Below are 25,141 nucleotides of genomic sequence, written 5' to 3' on the forward strand. Positions count from 1 at the left end.
AAATGAAGATCAAGAGAGATCATGGAAGCTTCTCCCATGAACTGCTTTTCCATAAACAAGCTCAACTGTCACAGGCTTTTATCCAACAATTTGCCGTGCTGCTTATCCAAGTGGCAGTTTATTCATCTGTGGCCAGCGCACTAACCATCTTAATTTCTATTAATGTGGCCACTACGCCAATTAAGATTCAGGCTTTTTCTTATTAAGAATTATTCTTGTCGTCTCAAAAGCCTAACTTGTCTTAGTAACCTGAACCTTCCACAAAAAAGCTTGCCCATAAACTCGATCACTACCTGAAATTGTTGTTATCCAGCTCGCATGAACATGCAGAGAACTTTCAGCGTCCCCTTTAATTTCATGCGCAGTCTTGGCAGTTCACATAAACTCAGTAGCTACCCGTCGCGCATATATAATATAGGGAGGGGAGCTCAGGGCCAGGCACAACAGTGCTGATACACCATCGACCTCGCCACCATGAGCAACGGCAAGGTGTACGCCACGGTATTGCTCATCAGGCTGATCTACGCCGGAATGCACATACTCACCAAGGCGGCCTTCAACCAGGGCATGAGCACCACGGTTTTCGTCTTCTACAGGCACGCCGTCGCCGCTATCTTCTTGGTGCCTTTCGCGTTCTTCCTCGAGATCAGGTAGGCACATTTGATGGTGTCTTCACTCTTCAGTCATGTGTGCCTTCTGCAGTTATCATGAATGATAGAGTTGTTTACCTGGTGTTCTAAATTTGCAGGAAGCGACAAGCGCCACCTCTGAACTTCAAGCTCTCTCTCAAGATCTTCGTTCACGCTTTCTACGGGTATGTTGGAACTCAGAAAATCTGTACTATGTTCTTTGACTGAATAAGTGTGCTGTTCTTCTTAAACATAACCGAAAAATTTGTGATCCTGTCACCGAAATGAAACGCGGTTTCTGTTCTGTGGCTCAGGATGGCTGGAACCATAAACTTGTACAGCATTGGCCTGAATTATGCTTCGGCGACCTCTTCATCGGCGATCTTCAACATTGTACCAGTGGTCGCCTTCATCCTGGCCGTCATGTTGAGGTCAGACAAGTTAAATCAGAACCAAGAACCACTGATTTGGTTCTTCGTTACGTTTGGTTTCAGTACTAACACGTAGGCCACTGCAATGATCGTTCTTCCATTGCCCGACAGGATGGAGACCCTGAACCTGAGGACCGTCCATGGCGTGGCCAAGGCCTCGGGGATATTCCTCTGCGTCGGCGGCGTCATCGTGTTGGCGCTGTACCAGGGCCCCGAGCTCAAGTCCTTGAACCACCACCAGCTCCTCAACCACCACGCGAGCGCCGCCGCGGCGCACGCGCAATCCAAGAAGGACTGGACGCTGGGGATCTTCCTGATGACAACGTCGGTCGTGATATGGTCTCTCTGGACGGTGCAGCAGGTAATAGATCAGAATCTCTCCTCCTGTTTATGTTCAAGTGCCTGAATTTTCGTGGCGGTACTGATGTTGCCGCGATGTTCCCGGCCGTGCGTCAGGGTCCCTTGCTGCTGGAGTACCCTTCCAAGCTCCTGAACACGACGCTGCAGTGCGTCTTCGCGAGCGTCCAGTCGTTCGTCATCGCCCTCGTCCTCGAGAGGGACTTCTCGCGGTGGAAGCTCGCCGGCGGCGTCAGCCTCGCCTCGGTGCTCTTCACTGTAAGCTAGGCACTCACTCGGTTGATGCACTGATCAGTCGACTTCTCGGCATGTCACTGCTTACGCTGCGTACGTGCGTGTTCCAGGGCATCGTTGTCGCGGCGATCTCGTACTACCTGCAGATCTGGGTGATCGAGAAGAAAGGGCCGGTGTTCCTGTCGATGTCGATGCCGCTGAGCCTCATCTTCACCATGGCCATCGCCTCGTTCCTGCTGGGCGAGGACGTCAGCCTCGGAAGGTAACACCAAATCAGATCGCATTACCAACCACATCGCCGAAATTAAAAACCATCCACTCGCTCCTCCTTTTAACTTGTGCACGGCCCTCGCAAGTGGCACCGTATCGAGGTCACAAGCAATCCCATGAGGGGCAGCGAGATGATCAGATGAAGAGGCCCCAAACAGATCGAGCTCTATCCAGTCACTTCGCTGTCTTCAGATTTCATTTTTGACGCGTCCGTCCCGTCTGGCTCTCATCCCCCTCGCTCCTGTGGGTGCAGCATTATCGGCGGCGCGCTGCTCGTCGCCGGCCTCTACAACGTGCTGTGGGGCAAGAGCAGGGAGGAGCTGCAGGGGGCGCACGAGACGCGGAGCAGTGGCGGCGACGGGGACGGGGACGTGGAGAAGAAGGCGGCGATGGCTGCGCGGCAGCCGGCGGCCGGGGAGGAGGCGGATAAGCTCGGCGGGACGTGCGACGCAGCGGCCAGAGTCTGACGCGTGCGGATCATGCAACATGCATGCATGCGATCGGGTGATTCTTGACCGTCGATATTTCAGGACCGGCGTGTCACCCCCAACGACCGGTGTTTGTGCGATGACTGCAGAAAGGCTGCTGCTGCTGGAAAGCGATTCTTCCAGCGCCACCTGTATGTAGTAATGTAGGCACCCACTATTGTTTGTGTATTGAGATGTACATCACTTGGAGTTCCTAAGTGATGACTGATGACATATTGATGCATAAGAGTGAACCTAGTTTACTACCTTTCTGAAAAGTTTTTTTTTTTTATGTAAATGAGAATCTAATTTATTACTACTTACCAATGGGTTGTGCAGACTGCAGAGTCCAGAGAACATCTTTACTTTATCGAAGAGAGAAAAAAAAAAGAATATTGCGAGTACATACATCTTTACTTATTGCTTTACTTCGGCGAAGAAAAAAAAAACTACTACGACTACATCGTTATAATTATTTTTTTATTATCTTTTTAGTTGATCTTGTAAGTTTTATTTTTAGCCCATCTCAATTTACTTGGAACAAATGGTTTGTTGTTGTGGTTGTACAATACATCGTTACTGCATGCTGTCTTTTTTCCTTTTTTTCTTTGCATGGGCCGGAATGACCAAGCCCAACAAGTTGTCACGGCCGGGATGAGGTAAGCACAAATGGCCCAACCAAATCAGCATCTTCAGTGGTTAGTGATCCACTCCGAACCTTACATGCGAGTGGCACATAGACTTACGAAGCTGATTTTTTTAAATAATGGAACAGGAATAGTTTCATATCCCAGCCTCTAAAAAAGTTACGAAGCTAAATTATGTGTAAGAAAAATTGAAAAAAACCAAGAATCAGAAGTTGAGAGGACAAATTAGGAGACCTAAAAAATTTTGGTATAAAAGGGAGTATAAACACGGGAACCAGAATAGCCTCGTGGTGAGCAATGTACATGTGAGGTATCACCGCGTGCACCAGGATTAAATCCTTGTGCCTATCTTTATGTGAACATGTGTGTCCTAGTGGAAAAGGTGCATCTCCCCCTTCATGAACTTCTGTATCCCCACGCTCTACCAAGCTAATAAACAGCGGAGTGATAGCGGATTGATATCAGGTAGTAGATTACGGATAGTAGATGATATTACGGATGCTAAGTTTTAATAGATGATATTAAGTGACTCACAGCTGCTTACTTTGACTTCAAGTAAGTATTTTGATGTCGACATATGTACTTTATCTTGTGATCTTGATCGCCGGCAAGTCTCTCTCGCTCCTAATTCCTCGGACTGCCTTGTCACTTGCACCGACATCCCATTCGTTTGACTTTATCAACACGCCGTCTTCATCCTTCCTTTTAAGCTTTGCTTGACCTCTATATGCACAGCTAGTATCACCTTCAATTTCGCTCAGCCTCCTCAATCGTCTGGCACCAAGCACCCCACTTGGCTTCGATCATCCCGCTGTCAGCCGCCAAGTTGCATCCATCATCTACACATCATGAGAAAAACAGACATGTATCTCCAAAACACCATGTAAACTTATCACAAGTTAGTTCAAATCAAATCCCTATTAAAAAAAGTCTGTCCAAAGAAAAACATAAACATCGTATGTTTCGAGGTGTACAGTCTCTGAACACTAGACCATCCGGTGAGTACTATGATTCCTTCTTAGAAACCTCTTGGGAAACCATCCGATGAGTTCAAAGTTCATCACCGGATCATCCAACGAGTACAACTGTATCAGACCTTATTTTGCAACATCTCTATTAATTGTTCTAGTGAAGCCTTCGGTGCTCACACAGCTCATCATCAAACTGTCCAGTGTGCATCTTCTCTCTGGCACACTTCTTTAGAAAATTGTCCGGTGTTCACATCCCCTGAACACCGGACTATCTGGTGCAGCATTCAAATTTTGCCTCCAAAGAAAGAATACTCCGGCGTGCACTGACTCTGATCACCGGACTATCTAGTATGTATAACAACTCTGGCATTGAAAACATGCATCTCTGTTAAATACTCCGGTGTTGTCTAAGTGCTCACCGGATCATTCGGTGTATACAAATTCCCACACACCGGACCATCCGGTGAGTGCAATTTTTTTTGACTTTGACAGAACTATGCCAACTCCATTTACTTCAATTTTGGTTAGTCATGATTATACTTGCAACACATATACATGCTTATGCAATCAAAACATCATCAAACCAAAGCAACACTTTGTCAATCACTAATCACAAGTAAAGTAAGGCACATTTCAACTTGGTTTCTCACGTGGGAAGCTTCTCCAGTGAGGATGACGGCGGGGATGAGCTTGGGGAGGCTTGGTGAAGCTTGGGAGAGATCTTCTCGGTCGATCTTCGGCCATCGTGATAATCGAGGTGGGTGCTCCTTTGCTCTCTCTCGGTTTTGGGTCGAAGTGAAAGTGAGTGAGAGAGACGTAACGAGAGATGGTCGATAGGGCTTTAAGTGGGCGTTCTTAGCGTTGGTGGTTAGATCGTAGCTGGTCCAGGTCAAACCATAGGCTAGACCTACGCATAGTGAGTTCTCCATCCTTCCCCTTTTTCTGCCATTTATTTTCCCCTCTCTTCCTAATTGGTTTTGGGCTATCTAAGCTATTCCAAAAATCATGCAAATTTTTGTGGTGACACTAGGAGTCATGGGAAAACCATTTTGGTTGGTTTGAATCAAAAAGCTTGAGCCAAACTTTTTAAGAAAAAAAAAATCTCACTCATAAGTATATAGTGAAAACTCGAGTTGTGTAACAACGTGCCATTTTCAAATAGTTTTTAATACTTAAAACAAAAGCCAAAATCATTAAACATGATGCTAATTTTTTTTATATGATGCATATGCATGCTCTATGACCAAATTAGGAGTTTTGGGATGTGACACATCTGTCCCCACCCTAGACATATCTGCCACGAAGGAGGCCAGATCGGACTTGTTCTAGCGAGGAGATCGCAATAACCGGTTGTATTTGGTGTGACGAGTGGCGACGCTCCACATCGCAACAGTTGAACCTCGAGCTTCAATAAGAAGGGAAAAAGGAGGGAGAAAGCTACAACAAAGAGACCATGCCGCTGTTGTGGAAGACCTCGCCGAGCGGTAGTGTTCTGGTACGACGTTGTAACGCCTGGTGAGTCATCCCCTATGAGTCGCTCCTAATGGCGTGAAGGAGATTTTATGGGGTAAGGGGACCGGCTGTTATCGATGACGAGCCTATCCTTTTCACTGTATGTGATGAGCGAGGGAATGTGATAGTGGAACCTAACTTTTGACGACCCTGATATTAAGCCAGCTGAAACCTTGTTTCACCAAATCACTAAATTTAGATATAGAGAACCGGTTAGAGATGCTTAGGAAAACCTGTGAGCCACCAAGGAACCGTGAGTACCGACCGACACAGTGCAGACAAGGGAACAGCAACGACGCACGGGCAACGCCTGGTCGGGCGCACCGCCGCGGCCGCCAGCTCTTGCTCAACCCGGCCGGTCGATCGGTGCGCGAGTCGCGCGCGCGTGGCAAGTAGGCACGGCCGCCGCCGCCGCCGAATGCCTCGCTACCTGCTGGTTCACCACTTGACGTGACTGCAAGCCGTGTCTCATCGTCATCTGTTGGCTTCGGTCGACTGGTCGAGTGGTTAGCAAATCCAAGCATCCGACTCGAGTAGTGCCGAGTGTGTGGAGGCAAGTTGTGTCTTGTCACTTCAATTTATACCTGAAAGTTGATGGCTCAGGATCCATCATAAGTCGAAGCTTCGAATCCTGCAGCCCTTACAGACAACGAAAGCTCATTACCCCTCTCAAAATATTATATTAAGATGTTTCCGTTCAGGTACTGAATTGAATTATTTTATTCACAAAGTGTACAGAAATTTGCCTAATGCTAATGGCATCAATTAATAATATGCATCAAAGTGTGAAATCGACTACTACATGCATTCGCCACTTCGGCCGTCACGTTATCATGACAAACACGCACAAACTCATACACATACAACGACACCTGATCGTCTTAAAGTACAAGTAAATTGCTCATCTTTGTTTATTAGTTTAGATTTTTATGAGTTAGTCGGTACATATAATGTAATATGTATTAGAAACAAATATCTCAAGTTTAAATCTAGATAGGCATAATTAAATAAAAAATTATAGTCTACTTCTATCAGTTTAAACTTTTGAATAAATTGATCTGTGTATGCAACTTAATAGATCCAATACTGTATAATAGGAGAATAATACACGATGAAGCCACATGCAAGCTCGCTGAAAACGACCGAGACTTGTGTATCCCCACGCTCCGCTACTGTAGTGTGTGCTAGAATATGCAGTCATCTGCATGCTGTGTTGCGACTACCTCAAAGTTGTAACATAATCCTCAACAAACTGAACAGGGGAACATCAACGAGAGCAAACCACACGCACAGCGCACATGCACGGCATGCGGGACGCGCGCGGGCAACTCCTGGTCGGGCGCACGGCACTGTGCGTGCAAGCTTCGCGCTCCGCCGCGGCTGCTAGCTCTCGCTCGGCTCAACCTGCATGGTTGGTGGTGCCGCCGAGGCCTCGATCGCGCGGCTAGGCAGGGGCCGCCGAGGCAGAACGCCTCGCGCGCGCATCTCCTTGCGCCCTGTTGGTGACCGCTCTGCCTGGGTGCATCGTCTGTTGGCGCCGGCTGGTTGGCAGATCCACTGCCAGTGCTCTCCGAGTGCGTGGAAGCAATTTGCATAGTTTTCTTTTCCGAACAAGTCTTGTCATCTTACCGTGATTAATTCATTCACGAAAAGACGATGAATAATCCATGGTAGGAGTACGTGAGATCAAGCCACAGATCGTCCTGTCCGTACAGAGACCGTGAGAGCTCATTAGCTTCGCTCTCATAAATATGTGTAAGATGTTTACGTTTACGTACTGAATTACTTCATTCACAAAGGATGGCATCAATAATATGGATCAAACTGTGAAGCCCACTTTGGCGCCACTTTGGCCGTCAAGTTATCATCGCAAACAACTACAAATCAATACATATGCAATGATACATGAATACCTGATCTGATGCTATAGAATAATGCATGCTGAAGCCACGTAGAAGCTCACTAAAAGCGACCGAAACTCCTTTTTATCCATGCGGATGAATAAACTATGGTACTGGGAAGGAAACATTGCGTTGTGCGTCGTCATCTTACCGTCCTGAACCAACTGTTAGAATTATACCTGTATAGTAATTCTCAATAAATTTTAAAAGTCTATATTGCAGAGATGCGGTCAGATTTATCTCCTATTAATATCATATTACTAATAGAGGTAGATATAAAAGGTTTTCTCTCTATATATGCAAAGATAGACCGTCTATTGAGAGTATCTCTTAAATTAGGAACACTCTCATCACGTTAAGTATGTATAAGAGTTAGAGTTTTATCTTTTTCTCTTTCTGTTGTGATGTCACTGTAGTCTACTTCATTCCAACATCGGCGTGCACCGACAATCGGGAGAGCATGTATCCGAAACCCTCACTTTTAAGATCTTGTACCAGGAGATGACGAATAAGGTTTTTGGGAAGCGCTCCGCGCGACTACTCAAGTTCTTCACCACAGCTCGTCTTCTTGATCGTTTGGGTGTTGCCCGCTATCATCATCAATAAATTAGGCGCATCATCGGCAGGATTGATTATGCTGTCACCATGGGCAACTAGCATATTCAACAACCTCCATAACGCATAACCAGTATGTAAAAACAATGTTACTCGTATTTTATTTCCTGTGGTTCCTAATTTTGAGTATAGTAGATCTAGACATATATAGTGATTTCATATATATGACTAGATTATGCTCTGATAATATGAACATGTTAGTTTATTAGTTTACGCTCATGAATTATTTATGGATTAAATTAAACTTAAAAGTGCCTTATTTTTTAACAATCCAAAAACTTTATTGTAGGCACTTAGGTTTATCAATGGCTGGATTTGTCGATACACTGATGCCAGATAAGTTTTTTGGTGTGCACTTTAAGAGATAGTAAGTCAAGGTCACTTTATGGCTGACGGCTATGAATATTTACTGGGTGGCTAATGGCAAGCTAGAAGGAATCCTTACTGTTGAGTAGAAAAATGCTTCATGGATGCCAATGTACTATTTGTATGATGCATTCTTAGCATTCTTCGTGACCATCTTTGTGATGTGTATATGCACATACAAAACGCGAATGAGCTGTGGGATAGGCTGAATGTTAAATTTGGTGCATCAGATGCAGGAAGTGAACTGTATATCATTGAGTAATATCATGAATACAAGATGGTTGAAAATCGCTCAGCAGTCGAGCAGACTCATGAGGTTCAGTGCATCGTGAAGGAACTCAAACTCCTCAAGATCAATGTACCCAACAAGTTTGTGGCTAGAGGCATCGTTGCCAAGTTACCTCCTTCATGGAAAAACTTTACCACTGCTCTAAAGCACAAGAGACAAGAGATTACTATTGAGAGTTTAATCTCGTCTCTTGATGTTGAGGAGAAAGCTCAGGCTAAGGATGTGAGTCTAAATGGAGGCGAGGGACAGACTAACGCTAATATTATGCAAAAAGCTCTTCCACAACAAGAACAAAGGGAAAGATAATAAGCCAAACAAAACTACCACCTTCAAGAAGAAAAAAAAGATGAACACAACAAAACTACCTTGCTTTGTGTGCGGTGAGATTAGGCACTTTGCCAAGGATTATTTAGACCGCAAGGGAAGAAAGGCTCCACAAAAGCAGAACTCAAAGACGGCTAATGTGGTGACTATTGGCGAAGCTAGAAATAGAGCTGCAAGGTATGGAAATTTACCTTTGGTGTTTTCAGTCTACAAATTGGTGTATTGATATAGGTGCCAATGTTCATGTGTGTGTTGATATCTTAATGTTCTCTTCTTATCAGGTCGCCCAGGATTCCTCTGTCCTAATGGGGAATGGATCACATGCTTCTGTTCGTGGTGTTGGCACAGTAGATCTGAAGTTTACTTCGGGAAAGATCGTGTAGCTGAGGAATATGCAGTATGTCCATACAATGAACAAGAATCTAGTTAGCGGCTCCATTCTCTATAGAGACGGATTTAAGATGGTGCTCGAGTCTAATAAAGTAGTAGTGTCAAAGTATAGAAAATTTATTGGTAAAGACTATGAGTGCGGAGGCTTATTCTGTTTTCATTTTCTGATTTCAGCAATAAGTCTGTGAACCATATTTGTGGCAATGTTAATGATGATGCTAGTATTTGGCATTCGTGGTTATGTCATTTAAATTTTGGTTCTATGACTCGACTTTTCAGTATGAGTTTAATTTTGAATTTTTTCATGGTTAAAGGTTCTAAGTGTCATAGTTGCGTGCAATCAAAACAACCTTGTAAGCCTCACAAGGCAGCTAAGGAGAGACATTTGACATATCTAGAACTCACACATTTAGATCTGTATGAAATGAATGGTGTGTTGACAAAGGATGAAAATAATTATTCATGACGTTAATTGATGATGCGAGTAGATTTTGTTATGTATACTTGTTGAAAACAAAAGATGATGCTTTAGATCACTTTAAAATCTATAAAGCAGAAGTTGAGAATCAACTAGAGAGAAAGATCAAAAGAATTAGATCGGATCGTGGTGGAGAGTATTTTTCTAGTGACTTCGACTTATTATGTGAGAAACATAAGATTATTCATGAGATAACGTCTCCCTATTCACCTCAATCAAACGGGGTTTCCTAAAGGAAGAACCACACATTGACTGACTTGGTTAATGCCATCTTAGACACTGCGGGATTATCTAAGACATGGTGAGGAGAGGTACTGTTGACTTCGTGTCATATCCTGAATAGAGTTCCTCTCAAGAATAAGGACAAAATCTAATATGAAGAATGGGAAGAGAGGAAGCCATCACTTTCTTATTTGCGCACTTGGGGATGCTTGGTGAAAATCGATGTACCAATAATTAAAAAGCGCAAGCTCAGACCTAAAATAGTAGATTGTGTCTTTCTGGGATATGCTCATCGGAGCATTACTTATAGGTTTTTTTGGGTTAAATCTGAGGTACCTAATGTGCATGTCGATACAATGATGGAGTCTCGTGATATAATATTTTTTGAGTACATATTTCCTATGAAAGATTTACATAGAATGTCTAGTCTATCTTCTGAGATAATTCTTAAACCCACTCCACCTCTTGAGATTATTGAACAAACACATGAGCAAGATCATGAGGAGGATGACAGTGATGCTCCTAGGAGGAGTAAGAGAAAAAGAACTGCATAGTCTTTTGGTGATGATTTCACTATGTACCTTGTGGATGACACTTCGAAGTCTATTTCAGAAATGTTTGCATCTCTAGATGCAGACTACTAGAAGGAGGTTGTTCAGAGCGAAATGGATTCCATACTCGCAAATGGGACTTGTGAGGTCACAAAACGACCTTATGGTTGAAAACCTGTGGGTTGCAAGTGGGTGTTTAAGAAGAAGCTTAGGTCCGATGGTACTATTAAAAAGTACAAGGCTCAGCTTGTGACCAAGGATTATACCTAAAAGGAAGACGAAGACTTCTTTAACACTTATTCACCTATTGCAAGATTGACTACTATCCGAGCGCTACTTTCCTTAACTACTTCACATGGTCTTATTGTTCATCATACGGGCGTTAAGACAACTTTCCTTAATGGAGAGTCGAACGAGAAAATTTATATGGAACAGTCTGATGGGTTTGTATTAAAGGTCAAGAAGGCATGATGTGTAAGTTGTTGAAGTCCTTATATGATCTTAAACAAGCTCCTAAGCAATAGCATGAAGAAGTTTGATAGAACTTTAACATCTGCAGGCTTTTTGGTCAATGAGGCAAATAAATGTGTGTATTATCGCCATGGTGGGGGTGAGAGAGTTATATTGTGCTTGTATGTTGATGACATCATGATATTAGGACAAACCTTGACGTGGTTAATGAGATCAAGTCTTTTTTTATCTCAAAGCTTTGATATGAAAGATTTGTGTGAGGCTGATGTAATCTTAAACATCAAGTTAATCAAAGGAGAGAATAAGATTACTCTTACACAATCTCAATATGTTGAGAAGGTCTTGAGCTGCTTTGGCTACCAGGACAACAAGCCTTCTCCAACACCTTATGATTCCAATGTGATACTTTGAAAGAATAAGAAAAGTGGCAGGGACTAACTAAGGTACTCTAAGATTATTGGATCATTCAAGTACTTAGCTAGTGCTACAAGGTCTGACATCTCATTTGCTATGAGCAAATTGAGCCGGTTTACTTCTAACCCAGGCGACGAACATTGGTGTGTGCTTGAGTGAGTCATGTGTTATTTTCTTGGTATTATGAGTTATGATCTTTACTATTATGGGTATCCATCGGTACTGGAAGGTTATAGTGATTCAAATTGAATATCTGATGCCGATGAGATTTATGCCACAAGTGGATATGTATTCACTCTAGGCGGTGCTGCTATCTCATGGAGGTCTTGCAAATAGACCATCTTGACAAGGTCAACTATGACAGCCGAACTCACTACATTAGATACAACCACTTTGAGGTAGAATGGTTGCGTGAGTTGTTGATGGACTTGCCTGTGGTTGAGAAACCGGTATTGGCTATCCTTATGAACTGTGATAATCAGACGGTTATTATCAAAGTAAACAGTTCTAAGGATAATGACAAGTTCACAAGGTACATAAAGAGACGATTGAAGTATGTCAGGAAATTGAGAAACTCCGAAGTGATAACCTTAGATTATATCCAAACAACTAAGAACCGGGTAGATCCCTTTACAAAGGGACTATCCCGGAATATGATAGATAATGCATAAAAAAAGATGAGTTTGAGACCCATGTGAGTTATACCATAGTGGTAATTTAACCTATGTGATCAGAGATCCCGTGAATTAGGACTAGGAAGAACAAATTATTGGTCTAACTGGAGGAGGGTACCTTTATTTTTTATCCACTCAAGTGAAGATACAATACTCTTAGAGATCTGTAAGGCAGGTTGGCTATTGCCTTAATATGTTCTGTTGGCTTTAAGTAGCGAATATGCTAACCCACAAGACGTTCTTGAAAGAACACACCTATATTAGTCTGACTATTGCTTATAGTCTATGAGACTTGGTTGATCTCTAGTAAACTTATAAAGGGACTATGGAGTATGACTTATATGCTCCACCCACGGGGTAGCCTACTGGCAGCCAAGTATCAATTATGACTTTAAGTGAAAATTGTTGGCACAAAACTTGCAATTCAAGGCGTAGTCTATTGTTCAAGTTGTGAATGAGTGTAGCTTGATATTCTAGTGGATGTTCAACTTAACAGTCTTCACTAAAACACTGATATATCAAACAAAATTGGGAAATTGATATCTATGGGATTTTGAGATCTGGTGGGGGTTTGTTAGAATTATAGGGGAGGAGTCTGTATAATAATTCTCAATAAATCTCAAAAACCCATATTGTGGATAGGCAACCTATGATGAGATCTACCCTATATTAGTATCATATTGCTAATGGAGGTAGAGGTGGAGGGTTTCTTCCTATATATGCAAGGACCCCATCTCATTAGGTGAAAATAAATAGAATGCTAATCGAGAGTAGTCCTTAAATTGGGAACGCTCTCATTACATGAGTCTGTATAAGAGTTAGGGTTTTGTCTCTTTGTCTTTCTGTTGCACTGTCGCTATAGTCTACTCCATCCCGGTGTCGGCGTGCACCGGCAATTGGGAGAATAGGTCTTTGAAACCCTCATTCTTGAGATCCTGCACTGGGAGAGGACGAATGAAGTATTTAGGAAGCGCTCTACGTGACTGCTCAAGTTCTTTATCACGGCTCGTCTTCCTAGTCGCTTGAACGTTGCCCGCTATCATCGTCAACAAATTTGACGCGTCATCAGCAGGATGGATCGAACCGTCAACACGGTGCAATAGCATCTTCAGCAACCTCCACAGCACATGATCAGTATGTAAAAACCATGTTACTCCTACTTTATTTTCTGTCGTACCTAATTTTGAGTATAGTAGATCTAGACATATGTAATACTTTCATACATATTACTAGATTATGCTTTAGTAATATGAATATGTTAATTTATCATTTTTGCTCATGAATTATTTATAAATTAAATTAAACCTAAAAATATCTTATTTTCCAACACCAATTGCGCGCCACCAGTTCAGTGAGTTGACTCGCAATATGCGTTGGTTGTTCCCCGCACCCTGAAACCAGTGGCTTGCTTGGCTTTGACACAATCTTTTATGTCACATCGCCTGGCCGAGTTAGACCTTCGTTTCTGCATCGTCATCTGCTATCTGGGGCGCCTCCGTGTCCTGCAGCTCAAGGCCAGGTTTACCTTCGCTTATCTTGTTCGTGTCATCTTGCTCCTCGATGCGTTTCCCCCAAAAGACATTGTACAGGCCTCCAATCAGTAGTATCCCGGCAAAAATACTGCACAACACAGCAGCCGCGAAAAAAGATTCAATGATACATGAAAATACAAGTTCTTCAGTGAAAATACTAGTTCTTCAGTGACTCTGAACACACATACCTCCCCAGGCTAACTGCGTCCCCTAAAATGGAGGAGGATATGACGATTGTGAACACGAAAGTGAGCGGCATCGACATGGCGAGGAACACCGGGCCCCTCTTGGCGATCGTCCACATTTGCATGTAGTATGAAAGCGCAGTAACAATCACACCCTGCAATGTCGTTTCATTTCATTTAGAAACAAGCATCAGTAGGGCCGGCGTTTTTTAGTTGAAAAATGCGAACTTAATCCAGATGAATTACGCTGTAGATTATCGCGACGAGGCTAACATTCCAGCCCAGCTTCCACTTGGAGAAGTCCCTCTCGTATGCGACAGCCACAACGAAGGCCTGGACGGACGCGCACGAGATCTGCAGCGTGGTGTTCATCAGCTTGGAAGTGTCTTCTATCAGTGGCCCCTGAAAGAAGAATATCAAGTTGCCAGCTGCCACTACTCCATAAACATCGAGGTCCGAAGTTTCGATCAAATCTGAAATTTTCGTTTTGCTCTAAAGGAGAAATCTAAAGCTTGAATGCATTTTATACCTGAAGCACTGTCCACAGGCCTGCTAAAACGTTAGATAGTGTCATGAGGAAAATTCCGAGTACCCATTGCTTCTTGGAGTAGGTGTCTGCCCCAGCGGAACTGCTCCTGCCGTGCTGAAAGAGCTGGTGATGGTTGAAGGATCTGAACATTGGCCCGTCGTAGAAGGCCAGCACGGTGACACCGGCGATGCAGAAAAGAATACCCGCGAATTTGACTTTGCCATGGAACCTCGTCAGTTTCATAGTTTCCATCCTGCCATAAAAAGTCTGTTTTGTTCAGTACCAGAACTGAAGCATTTCCACTTTCGCAAAAAAGAAGCATTTCTATAAAAATAAAAAATAAAGAACCGAAACATTTCCGATGTACTAAGTCAACTGAAAGTGTAAATTAATTTTACACAGATGTTACGTTCAGAGTTAATAAAGCTCCCTTTTGTAAAAAAAAATTTGGATTACACAGATAAGGTCATAACTCATAATATTATGACAGATTTTTTTTTACTTTTTGTGTTTCTTACGTGACATAGTCTTAAAATAGGGGAGAAATTGGTGCTTTCTTTACCCAAATGTAATGGCTAGGATGAATGTAACCACCGGTTGAACATTGTACAATGCCGATGACGATGTAGCTGATGCATAGTTGAGTCCAAGGTTAAATAAGTCACCACATGCTGTCACCCTGAGAAACAAAAAGAACCAAGAAAAAAATCAGGTAAGTACTTAGGGTCAGGGAGCTGAAATGCGTTTATCTCATAAACGAATATACGAAACTTGTACATAATTTATTCAACTATAATTTAAATATTGCAAGTTTTATTCATAACTTCTGTTTTAACAGCTTCAAAGGTTAGGTCAAACGTAGAAGAGATATCTAAACTTTTAAAGGCCTGTTGCACTATTTGCATGGAGTGTGACAGTGTGCTCAGTTGAAGCAATCATGAGACATGATACCAAGCACAAATTTTGGAAACATAGTACATGACATGTAATTCAGAAGATCAGTACAGCAGGATGAAACAAGAGAGGACATATCAACCAATTTTTGTACTGCAAAGTTGCACGCTAAAAGGAATTATTTTTCACACTTACAGAAACACCATTCCTCAGACATGTGAAAGAGCCAAGAAAGGTCATAGCTCCTGCATGAACCAAGTAGCCTAACAACAATACGAGCATCCAAATTTCATACTAGAATATATAACGCAACTTACCCATATAAGGCATGTATAAACATCTTCCATCCAATCTTGAACGTCACCGGCTTAGCTTTACCCCTGCACAACAAGATGATCAGAACAGAACACAAGCAATAAACAATAAGGCAAGTAGACATCAAGGCACAGTTCACAAAGATCTAACCTCTCCAGAATGAAAGCAATAGGGATCAACACGAGCGCAGCGGTGGTATGCCGGTAGAACACAAACACCAGGGGGTTCATGCCTTCATCCAGGGCCACCTTGCTCATGACATGCATACCGGAGTACATGAGCCTGATGAGAACGACAGCGGTGAGAGCCTTTGCGCCACCACCCATGTTGGCAAGCATTGCTGGCTACGAAGTCTACAACTCCGGAGGCGACTCTGGGGTCTGTGGGCGCAGCTTATATATACATTGCGAAAGGCGCCACCATGTGGGAACCTCGTAAGAGCATATGACTTGCTCCGGTGTGCAGGACATGGATAATAATCCTGGTTAGTGCACCGTCACCTAATCAGTGCTGCGCCAATGGGGGAGGAGGAAGAAAGCGGATGGGAAATGCTGGGCACTAGGGAGTTAGGGATGAGTCATGCGAGCAGAACGGAGAGGAGATTTAGTGAAGGATGATCAGAGTATCCACTGATGGGAGGAGAGGAGAGAGGATGACAAACAAACAAGCAATCCGAGTCGATCCCAACTTAGTCTTTGGGAGCATTAATTTGTGGCTCAGCTGTTACCATTTGGAGCCTCAAGGCCACTACTTTTTTGTGCAAAGCTAATCAAGGTGTATACCAAGCTAAGCATACTGTTTCATGCCAATATTATTTGTTTATTTATGCATCGAGTTTCTTCTTGGGTGATGACTTGTGAATTGTGATTGCTAAAAGGGGACAAGGGAAGAAGTGACCGATGGAACAAGCAAACTGACATGTAGAAAGCATGTAGAGATCCACAGCAGATGTGCATGGTCTGCTGGTTCTGAATGTTCTCTGCACAAGGGCTGCTTGGATAGCAAATGTAGATGGTGGTGGTGTATGCGTCCGTCTCAAGCAGTGATAACATTTAGCTTTGGATTGCACCTAGAATATATAATTGGCTGGCTACTCTTTAGTGAGGCAGACAAGTATTAGTGGGAGAAGTGTGCATTTCTGCTTCTACACAAGATAATTATGGTAGTTCCGTGATATTGAAGGCAAAAGCAGACGTTCTCTCTTGTCTAGTTTGTTGACAATTCGGCATGATATGCACACAAGAAACTTGCAATAATTCTGATAGTAGCTTGTTCCAGTATAAAAAAAAGTTTTGAATACTAACACTAGAAACTTCTTTTAAGAAGTTGCATCGATTAGTAATCTTAATTATGGTATAACAACCCAGACATCACATGGCCAATCTCTTATTAAATACTCATCTCTTTAACCTACACTACACTAGTAACTGATACGTCTTACACATGTGAAATCAATCTAGTATACAATAATCCAAAAAAGTGTAGAAGGCAAATAATGGAAGAGTGGGTGTATTTTTAGAATATATGGAAGATAAATATTAAACGTCTAGGAACAAAAGATAAATAATGAAAGATTAAATGTTTTTTTAAGGAGAAACATGATCCAACTTTATATAGTGACCGTTTGATTAACTCGGGTAGACAGTAGAGATCGTCCGAATCCGTCACTACTGGTGAATTATATAAGAGTATAAATATACTCAATGCAAATTGAGTCTTATCATTCAGCCGCATCATCATAAAACTATTATCATAATACCATTTATATTACAACCCATTAATAAATTATGATCATTTGGTAACCTAATCCCCACCATACCCGCTAGCTTTGAATAGATGCTGCAACCCTGTCTGAAACAACTACTACCCTGCTGATGATCTAAACTAAGCAACGCCTATTCACGTGTTAAATGATCACCATCCAAGCATCCAAGATGTGATAAGTTTTCTAATCTCTCTTTTTATTTCTGTTTCATAATGCACCAGCATCGGATCGTGGGATGGTAGATATACTTCAATTCTTTCTCATTAGGGATAAATCCACTTTACTCTCTTGAAGTATTGTTAGAGTCCACCCTAACCCTGTAAAATATTTTTTTACATAACCCCTGAGGTTCTAATACCAGATAAATCTACCCCTCAAACTGGTTTTGCTTGGCAGTTTCAATGACATGGACAATGGTATTACCATGTTGATCACCACATCAGATTCAGCCTTCCACGTCACCCTTCCTCCTCCTCCACAACTTATGGACAATAACATTTAATTGTGAAAATATGTCATTAGCATTTTCGTGGAAAAGCATGACAGAATTGCTAAATTTGGACTTGACAACATGATATTTCTCTTCACACACATCTTTTGTACCATCATGAATTTTAATAAGCATGTTCCAAATATCATATGCATTGATGAGACTATAAACATGATAAAAAATGTTGGATAAATACATAGTTTTAGATTTAATTTAATTCCTAAATACAACGTGAACAGATCGACAATCATCATCATACTACAAGAGTTTATCCTAGACATATATCCCTCTAATATATTCTAGGATGAAAGCAGCAAGAAAACAGACATGGTGAATATGTCGGATCACAGTGAACATACCCGATGGCAGCTTGAGATGTAGAATCCCCCATGATGGTGATGCAGCAGAGAATGACGAAGAGGACATAGAGGAAGCGGATTGCGATGACATAAAGGAAGCAGATCATGAACAGTCGTGCCGAGTGCTTCCCTAAAACCTTATTTGCCCTCTCCCGGTGTAGGATCCCAAGAGCGATAGGTTCCAGAGACCTACTCTCCCATTCGTCGATGCATGCCGGCACAACAGGATGGAGAAGACTACATATGGTTGTGTAGCAGAGAGAAGAGGCAAAAGAACCTAATTGTGTATATGCTTTGTGGAGGCAACTAGCAGATATATATAGAGAGAATATTGCAAAGTTGAGACGCACCATGATTGAACTCGGATACGTGATACGATCGAATTCTTAATCGATACAATTTTCATATATTTATTTGTTTGCCCACATAGTAAAAAGAATAAAACTAAAAAAGAGACCGCACCTATGCATGCTAATGGACCCGATTTCAGCGGACCATTCATGCAAGTGCCATGTGCCCACACCCTTCGCCCATGCCCCCGCCCCGTCCACGGCGAGGCAAGCGAGCACCCGCATGTGTTCTCCTAGTTCTTTCATCCACACATGCTAAGTTGATAGAGGAGATAATTCCTTATAAGTTACTCTCCCTCCACCTCCAATAGCAAGGTGGGACTAACAGATGCTTACCCACCTCCACTTAGTTGGACCTTTGAGATTTCTTTATAACTACTCAATGTAATGAGCTAAGCCCATATATTCCGACAATCCGCCTACCAAATCTCAAAGTGCCTTGGTAATTTGCCTTCTCGCAATGCTATTTGATATACTAGTATTTTCATGGAGATCTGTTAGGGTTGAACATCTACCTAAAGCATTAAGCTACACTCATTCACAACTTGAATAATGGACTATGCCTTGAACTGCAAGTGTTGTGCAAACAAGTTTCACTTAAAGTTATAACTATACTTGTCTGCCAGTAGGGTACCACTCGGGTGGAGCATATAAGTCGTACTCCTTGGTCTCTTTATGAGTTTATTAAAGATCATTCAAGTCTCACGGACTGCGACTAACAGTCAGGCTTGTATAGGTGTGTTCTTAAGAATGTCCTGTAGGATAGCAGCTTCGCTAATTAAAGCCAATAGACACATTAAGGCAATAACCAACTTATTATACAGATTTTGAGAGTATTGCATCTTCACTCGAGTGGGTTGTTTTGTACTCTCCTTCAGTTAATCAATAGCTTGTTCTTCCCAGGTCTTAATTCATAGGATCTCTGATCACATAGGTTAGGTTACCACTATGTTATAATTCACATGGGTCTCAAACTCATCTCCTTCGATGCATTATCTATCACATTATGTGATAGTCTCTTTGTAAATTGATCTGCTAGGTTCTTAGCCATTCGGATATAATCAAAAGCTATCACTTTGGAGTTTCTCAGTTTTTTGACATATTTTAATCATCTCTTTACATGTCTTGAGGATTTCATATTATCCCTAGAACTGTTCACTTTGACAATAACTGTTTGATTATGACAGTTCATAAGGATAGCCATTTTGCTCCCATGATTGACCTCATCAGTATGGTCTATTTGCAAGACCTTCATGATATAGTAGCACCGCCAAGAGTGAATACATATCCACTTGTGATCTTAATCTCATCACCATCGGATATCTAGTTTGAATCATTATAACCCTCCAATACTAATGGGTACTCAGTATAGTGAAATCCATAATTCATAGTACCTAGCAAATAGTGCATGACTCACTCAAGCACACACGCCAATGCTCATCACCCGGGTTAGAAGTAAATCAGCTCAATTTGCTTACATCAAATGATATATCAAGCCTTGTAGCACTAGCTAGGTACCCGATGTACATGGTATTTTGTCGTATTTTATGAGCAATTCCCTCACATACATACACATATACACACAAAACAAGAAAAAAAAGAGAAAAAAAGACATGCAGGCCCTTTTCTTTAGGCCGGCCCGAGCCAGCCCACCCTCTTCCCCTCCTCTCTTGACCGGCTCAACCCGCTACCCCTTGCCTTATTCCCCCTGGTCACGCCTGCCCTAAGCGCTCAGGGCCACTGTGCTTCTTCCCCCTCTCTCGAGAGTGTCGCCTCTCCTCTCCGGAGCTCGTCACCTCTCTCCCTCCCACCGTGTCGTGCTCAGGCTCAGCCATGCTACGCCGCCTCTCAGCCAGCTCAGCCGCCCCGCTCTCTCCTCCCCTCCTCTTCTTTGCTCTCTGGGCCTTGACGCCCGAGCGCGCCTCCTCTATGCCCCCGAGCCTCTCACCCTGCCTTATCTCTTCCCCCGTGCTTATCCCGTCCCATAACCACCTCGATCTATTTTCTCTGCGGTGGAACCTCCCCGTTGCTGGCTATAAAGGCATGAGGGGTGCTCGCGGAGAAAGGGAGATCAGATCCAAGAGAGAGAGAGAGAGAGAGAGAGAGAGAGAGAGAGAGAGAGAGAGGAGGGGAACAAAGGTCTCCTGTCGCCTCAATCCATCCTCTGTCGTCGCCGTTCTTGCTCGCCCGGAGTACCATGGCCGCCGTCTCTCTCACCGGTGGGTCTCCGCAGTAGCCCCTCTCCTATTCCCCTCATTCTTTCTGCTACAGGGGCACCAGCTGATGTCTGTGTCGTGGCCGTGCGTGAGCAGGGGCTTCGGCCGGCCTCTGTGTCGTGGTCGTGCATGAGCAGGTGCGCTGATCGGCTTTTGTGTTGTGCCTATGCGTGTGCAGGTGTTGACGATTGGCCTTTGTGTCGCATCTGTGCTAGCAGATGAAGTCAGCTGGCATTCATGTCGCGTCCATGCGAATAGGTGTTTGCTTTGGTGTTTTGACCGACGTTCATGCAGCGTCTATGCGAGGAGTAAGCAGTGCCGGCAAGTGTTCGTGTCGCGTCCATGCGTGCAAGTGGTGCTGGTCGGTGTTTGCATCGTGTCCATGCATGCAGGTAGTGCTGGCCAACGTTCGCATCACATCCATGCGTGCAGGTGGTGTTGGTTGACATTCGCGACACGTCTATGCATGTAGGTGGTGCCGGCCGGCATTCGTGTCGTGACTGTGCGTGCAAGTGGTGCCGGACGGCCTTTGCACCACATTCGTGCGTGCAGGTGTGTTGAATCTCGGTCGGCTTCGTTCCTGCGACCGTGGAGATGGTGTCGTGTTTGATTTGGTTTGGCTGTGTTCTGTTCTATGATCCGGATGTCTTCACCGCCATGGAGGAGGTGTCGTGCTGTGAGTTGGGTGGCTGGCTGTTCTTTTATTCTGTGGTTGTGTTTCGACCGGTTTTGCACTGCTGTCGTGATCTGTCACGCTGGCAGGGAGTCAAAGTGCCATCGGTGAGCCGACAGGGAGTATGAGCGCCACCGGTGCGTGTGTTGTGCTCCTCTGGTTTGGTATGTTTGACCCGTGTGCGTTGTTCCAGGTGCTGACGCGGGTGCCACTAATCGGGTTGCCACTGTGATGGGTGTGCATGTGTTTGCTGCCCCTTTCTTTGTTTGTTGTCACTGGTTGGGTGTTAGATTGTCGTCGACGAATTGGCAGGAGGTCTAAATGCCGCTAGGCGTGCATGGATGGTATGGTGCTTGTTGGTCTTATATCATCGCCGTTCTGATAGTTGCTAGTGTATTCGTATGGATAGCATGGTGGCGCCATTGTTGTTCTATGATGTGGCTCGGTGTGACCTTGTTGTTTGCCCTGCCCCCCCCCCCTTTCTGCTGCTTGTTACTGGTTGGTGTTGTTACTCGTTAGGAAACTTGGTCCTGGTTGAAAATCATCGGCTATACTGTTGCTTGCCATTCTGATGGTTGAGTAGGGATGGCATTGGTCTCTTCGATGATCTATTGTTTTATTGACCTGATAGGTGCCATGGACGTATAGGATGTGTTATCAACTACTTGTGGTTGCTGTGATGCTATTGGCTCCCCTGTTGAGCTAATTCCCAGATGGTAGTATCTATCATGGGTTTGGTTCATTTATTCAGTTGGTGGACCAATTATCTAGGTTCTGGCTTGTAGAGTAATAGTGGTGTGGTGCTCCTATGTTGCTAATATTGCCCTACTGTTAGTCTTGTTAATATGACCAGTGGCTTGATCTTGTTCTTTGCTAATCCTGCCCTATCTTTACTGTTGCCTTTGTGGTTGATCCCCTAGTGCCGTGATGGCCTTTTGCCTTTATGGCCCTTTTACCTGATGTTGTCTATTATCGGTTGTTTGTGGTCATAGCTATCTGAGACCTTTGTTGGGAAATCTGTGAGCTGGGGAAAACTGTGCCCTCTCATTTGGTGCTGCTGTGGTCCTACTGTTTTGGCCATGCTGTTGTAGATTAGGTGATCTGATCATGTGTTAATCCGAGGTCTTTTGCTACTAATCATATTGATAGTCTGATGATAATGGCAAATGATGATTAATAAGCTCGTTGTTCAGGAGTTTGGTATTGTGTCGTGGCTGATGACATGCATTGAGGCTCAACAGTGCCTTTGTGGCTTGTTACCCTTTTGCCTGTGTGGCTTTACTGCCTTTGTGGTATTAGCCTTCGTGGCTGAGTTGCCTATGAGATGTTGTCGAGGTTAGGGGTCGTAGATAGGAGTTTAGAAATATTGCATTTCATCAGGCTCCCACGAGGTTGTAGCTGGTGAACCACTGCGCAACTAGACTCCCTCTCCCTCTACTCTCTTGTCGTAATTGAGGCTGAGGCCGATGATGAAGGGGCTACAGATTCTAAGGCCTACGTGGCCGATGATGGCTCGGAATATATAAACAGTCCATAAAGCTCATGCTAGACTATTTATCCCATCTTTTCCTTTTAATTATTTTTTTAACACTTACTGTGATGTGTTTTGATGCGTGTGACTACAGCCTTGTAGACTCGGAGACAACCTGACGACGAGCAGTGAAGCAGCTTAATCGAAGGTTGCCCGGGAAACTGGACGTAATTAACCGGTGGCCTTGCGAGGGTACGAGAACCAGGAAGACACGATTGCCAAAGCATTAGTCAGATAGCATGTGCTTTTATAGTATGTGTGAGAAAATTATAAACTATGAAATTGTACTTTATGATTTTGATAATGAATGAATAAAGTTATGTGTTTCAATTACATTTGTCTCATGTTTTCTCATATACAACTGTATACTGGCACGCCCATATATATTCACAGTTATGCAATACAGAAATTCGAACACAAACGACAAGTTTTGAATTCGTGAAACACCTGAGTGACCCGATTATCTGGGAGTATCTCAGTTGATCCCTAACAATCCTTTTATTCTTTTGAAGTATTAAGCTAGGATCATAAGGTATTGGAGCGGTCTTGTTGTCCATATAGCCAAACCGGCTCAATATCTTTTCCACATAATGGGATTGCAAAATTGTAATCCCATTCTCACATTTGATCAACTTGATGTTTAAGATCACATCAGCCTCTCCCAGATCTTTCATATCAATTTTTTTAGATAAATATGACTCAACATCATTAATCACATCAAGATTTGTCTCAGAAATCAGTATGTCATCAACATACAGGCACAAAATAACTCCCTCATCCTTGCCATGGTGATAATACATACATCTACCAGCTTCATTAACTGCAAAGCCCATAGATCATAAAGTTCTATTGAACTTCTCATGGCATTGCTTAGGGGCTTGTTTAAGACTATATAAGGATTTCAATAGCTTACATACCTTGTCCTCATAACCTTCAACTACAAACCCATTAGGTTGTTCCATATAATTTTTCTCATCCAACTCTCCATTAAGAAAAGCTATCTTAACATCCATCTAATGAACGAGAGACCATGTGAGGCAGCCAAGTAGAACTCTTATCATTGTTAATCTAGTGACATGTGAATAAGTATAAAAAAAAAATATTCGCCTTCTTTTTGGGTATAACCCTTGGCGACAAGCTGAGCCTTATACTTTTTGATAGTATCATCAAGCCTAAGCTTCTTTTTGAATACCCACTTGCAACCCACATATTTACAACCATAAGGTCGATATGTGATTTCCCAAGTCCCGTTGGCGAGAATGGAATCCATCTCACTACAAAGTACCTCACTCCAGTAATCTGCATCTGGAGATACGTATGCTTTTGAAATAGACTTGGGAGTGTCATCCACAAGGTACACAGTGAAATCATTACTAAAGAATTTTATTGTTCTTTGTTTCTTACTCCTCCTTGGAGCCTCACTGTCATCCTCCTCATGAACTAGCTTATGTGTTTGTTCAGAATACTCAAGTGGTGTGATAGATTCATAAAGTATCTTAGAGGTTTGACTAGAAGTGTTATGTATATCCTTCATAGGAAAAATATTCTCAAAGAAAGTAGTATCTCTAGACTCCATAGTTGTATCGACAAGCATGCCAGGTATCTCAGATTTAACTACTAAAAATCTATAAGCAATGCTACGATGAGCATATACTAGAAAGACATAATCTATTATTTTAGGTCACAGCTTGCGCTTTTAGTTATTAGTGCATTGACTTTTGCCAAGCATCCCCAAGTGCGCAAATAAGTAAGTGATTATTTTCTCCTTTCACATTCTTCATATGATATTTTCTCCTTATTCTTGGTAGGAACTCTATTTAGAACATGACACAAAGTGAACAAGGCCTCCCTCACCATGCCCTAGATAATCCTGCAGTGTTCAACATGGCATTAACCAAGTCAGTTACGATGCGGTTCTTCCTTTCGACTACCCAGTTTGATTGGGGTGAATAGGAATGTGTTCTCTCATGAATAACCTCATGCTCCTTACAGAATAAGTCAAAATCACCAGAGAAATACTCTTCACCATGATCTGACCCAAGTCTTTTGATTTTTTTCCAATTGATTCTCAACTTATGCCTTATAGATT

At 43.0% G+C, this 25,141-nt stretch overlaps 2 protein-coding genes across 3 annotated transcripts; one reads left to right on the plus strand and one right to left on the minus strand.

The window, feature by feature from the left end:
- The first annotated feature begins 209 nt into the window (after positions 1-209).
- LOC133890996 (WAT1-related protein At5g64700-like) lies at positions 210-2,709 on the plus strand. 2 transcript variants are annotated; one of them, XM_062331666.1, is made up of 7 exons: positions 210-650; positions 749-814; positions 944-1,060; positions 1,172-1,421; positions 1,517-1,675; positions 1,762-1,913; positions 2,175-2,709. In XM_062331666.1, the coding sequence occupies exons 1-7, from the start codon at positions 475-477 to the stop codon at positions 2,386-2,388; spliced, it is 1,134 nt and encodes a 377-aa protein (XP_062187650.1). In that variant the 5' UTR covers positions 210-474; the 3' UTR covers positions 2,389-2,709. The 2 variants fall into 2 exon arrangements, with proteins under 2 accessions (XP_062187650.1, XP_062187651.1); XM_062331667.1 differs by lacking the exon at positions 2,175-2,709 and adding an exon at positions 2,008-2,150.
- Positions 2,710-13,507: 10,798 nt separating this feature from the next.
- Positions 13,508-16,104, minus strand: LOC133891083 (WAT1-related protein At5g64700-like). The gene is made up of 7 exons (XM_062331777.1): positions 15,819-16,104; positions 15,671-15,733; positions 15,022-15,138; positions 14,460-14,712; positions 14,177-14,332; positions 13,934-14,085; positions 13,508-13,833 (listed from the first exon to the last, which is right to left on the minus strand). Exons 1-7 carry the CDS (start codon positions 16,004-16,006, stop codon positions 13,665-13,667), a joined length of 1,098 nt encoding a protein of 365 aa, XP_062187761.1. The 5' UTR covers positions 16,007-16,104; the 3' UTR covers positions 13,508-13,664.
- Positions 16,105-25,141: the final 9,037 nt, after the last annotated feature.

The sequence above is a fragment of the Phragmites australis genome, chromosome 14 (genome assembly GCF_958298935.1).
Source record: "Phragmites australis chromosome 14, lpPhrAust1.1, whole genome shotgun sequence".
Taxonomy (NCBI): domain Eukaryota; kingdom Viridiplantae; phylum Streptophyta; class Magnoliopsida; order Poales; family Poaceae; genus Phragmites; species Phragmites australis.

Excerpts from the sequence above, each read along its gene's own strand:
- LOC133890996 (XM_062331666.1), top strand. The coding sequence starts at position 475 with ATGAGCAACGGCAAGGTGTACGCCACGGTATTGCTCATCAGGCTGATC. Across the intron at positions 1,676-1,761 it reads TCGCCTCGGTGCTCTTCACT|GGCATCGTTGTCGCGGCGAT; the intron begins GTAAGCTAGGCA and ends TGCGTGTTCCAG. Across the intron at positions 1,914-2,174 it reads GAGGACGTCAGCCTCGGAAG|CATTATCGGCGGCGCGCTGC; the intron begins GTAACACCAAAT and ends CTGTGGGTGCAG.
- LOC133891083 (XM_062331777.1), bottom strand. The coding sequence starts at position 16,006 with ATGCTTGCCAACATGGGTGGTGGCGCAAAGGCTCTCACCGCTGTCGTT. Across the intron at positions 14,713-15,021 it reads ATCCTAGCCATTACATTTGG|GATGGAAACTATGAAACTGA; the intron begins GTAAAGAAAGCA and ends TTTTTATGGCAG. Across the intron at positions 14,333-14,459 it reads GCCTGTGGACAGTGCTTCAG|GGGCCACTGATAGAAGACAC; the intron begins GTATAAAATGCA and ends TTCTTCTTTCAG.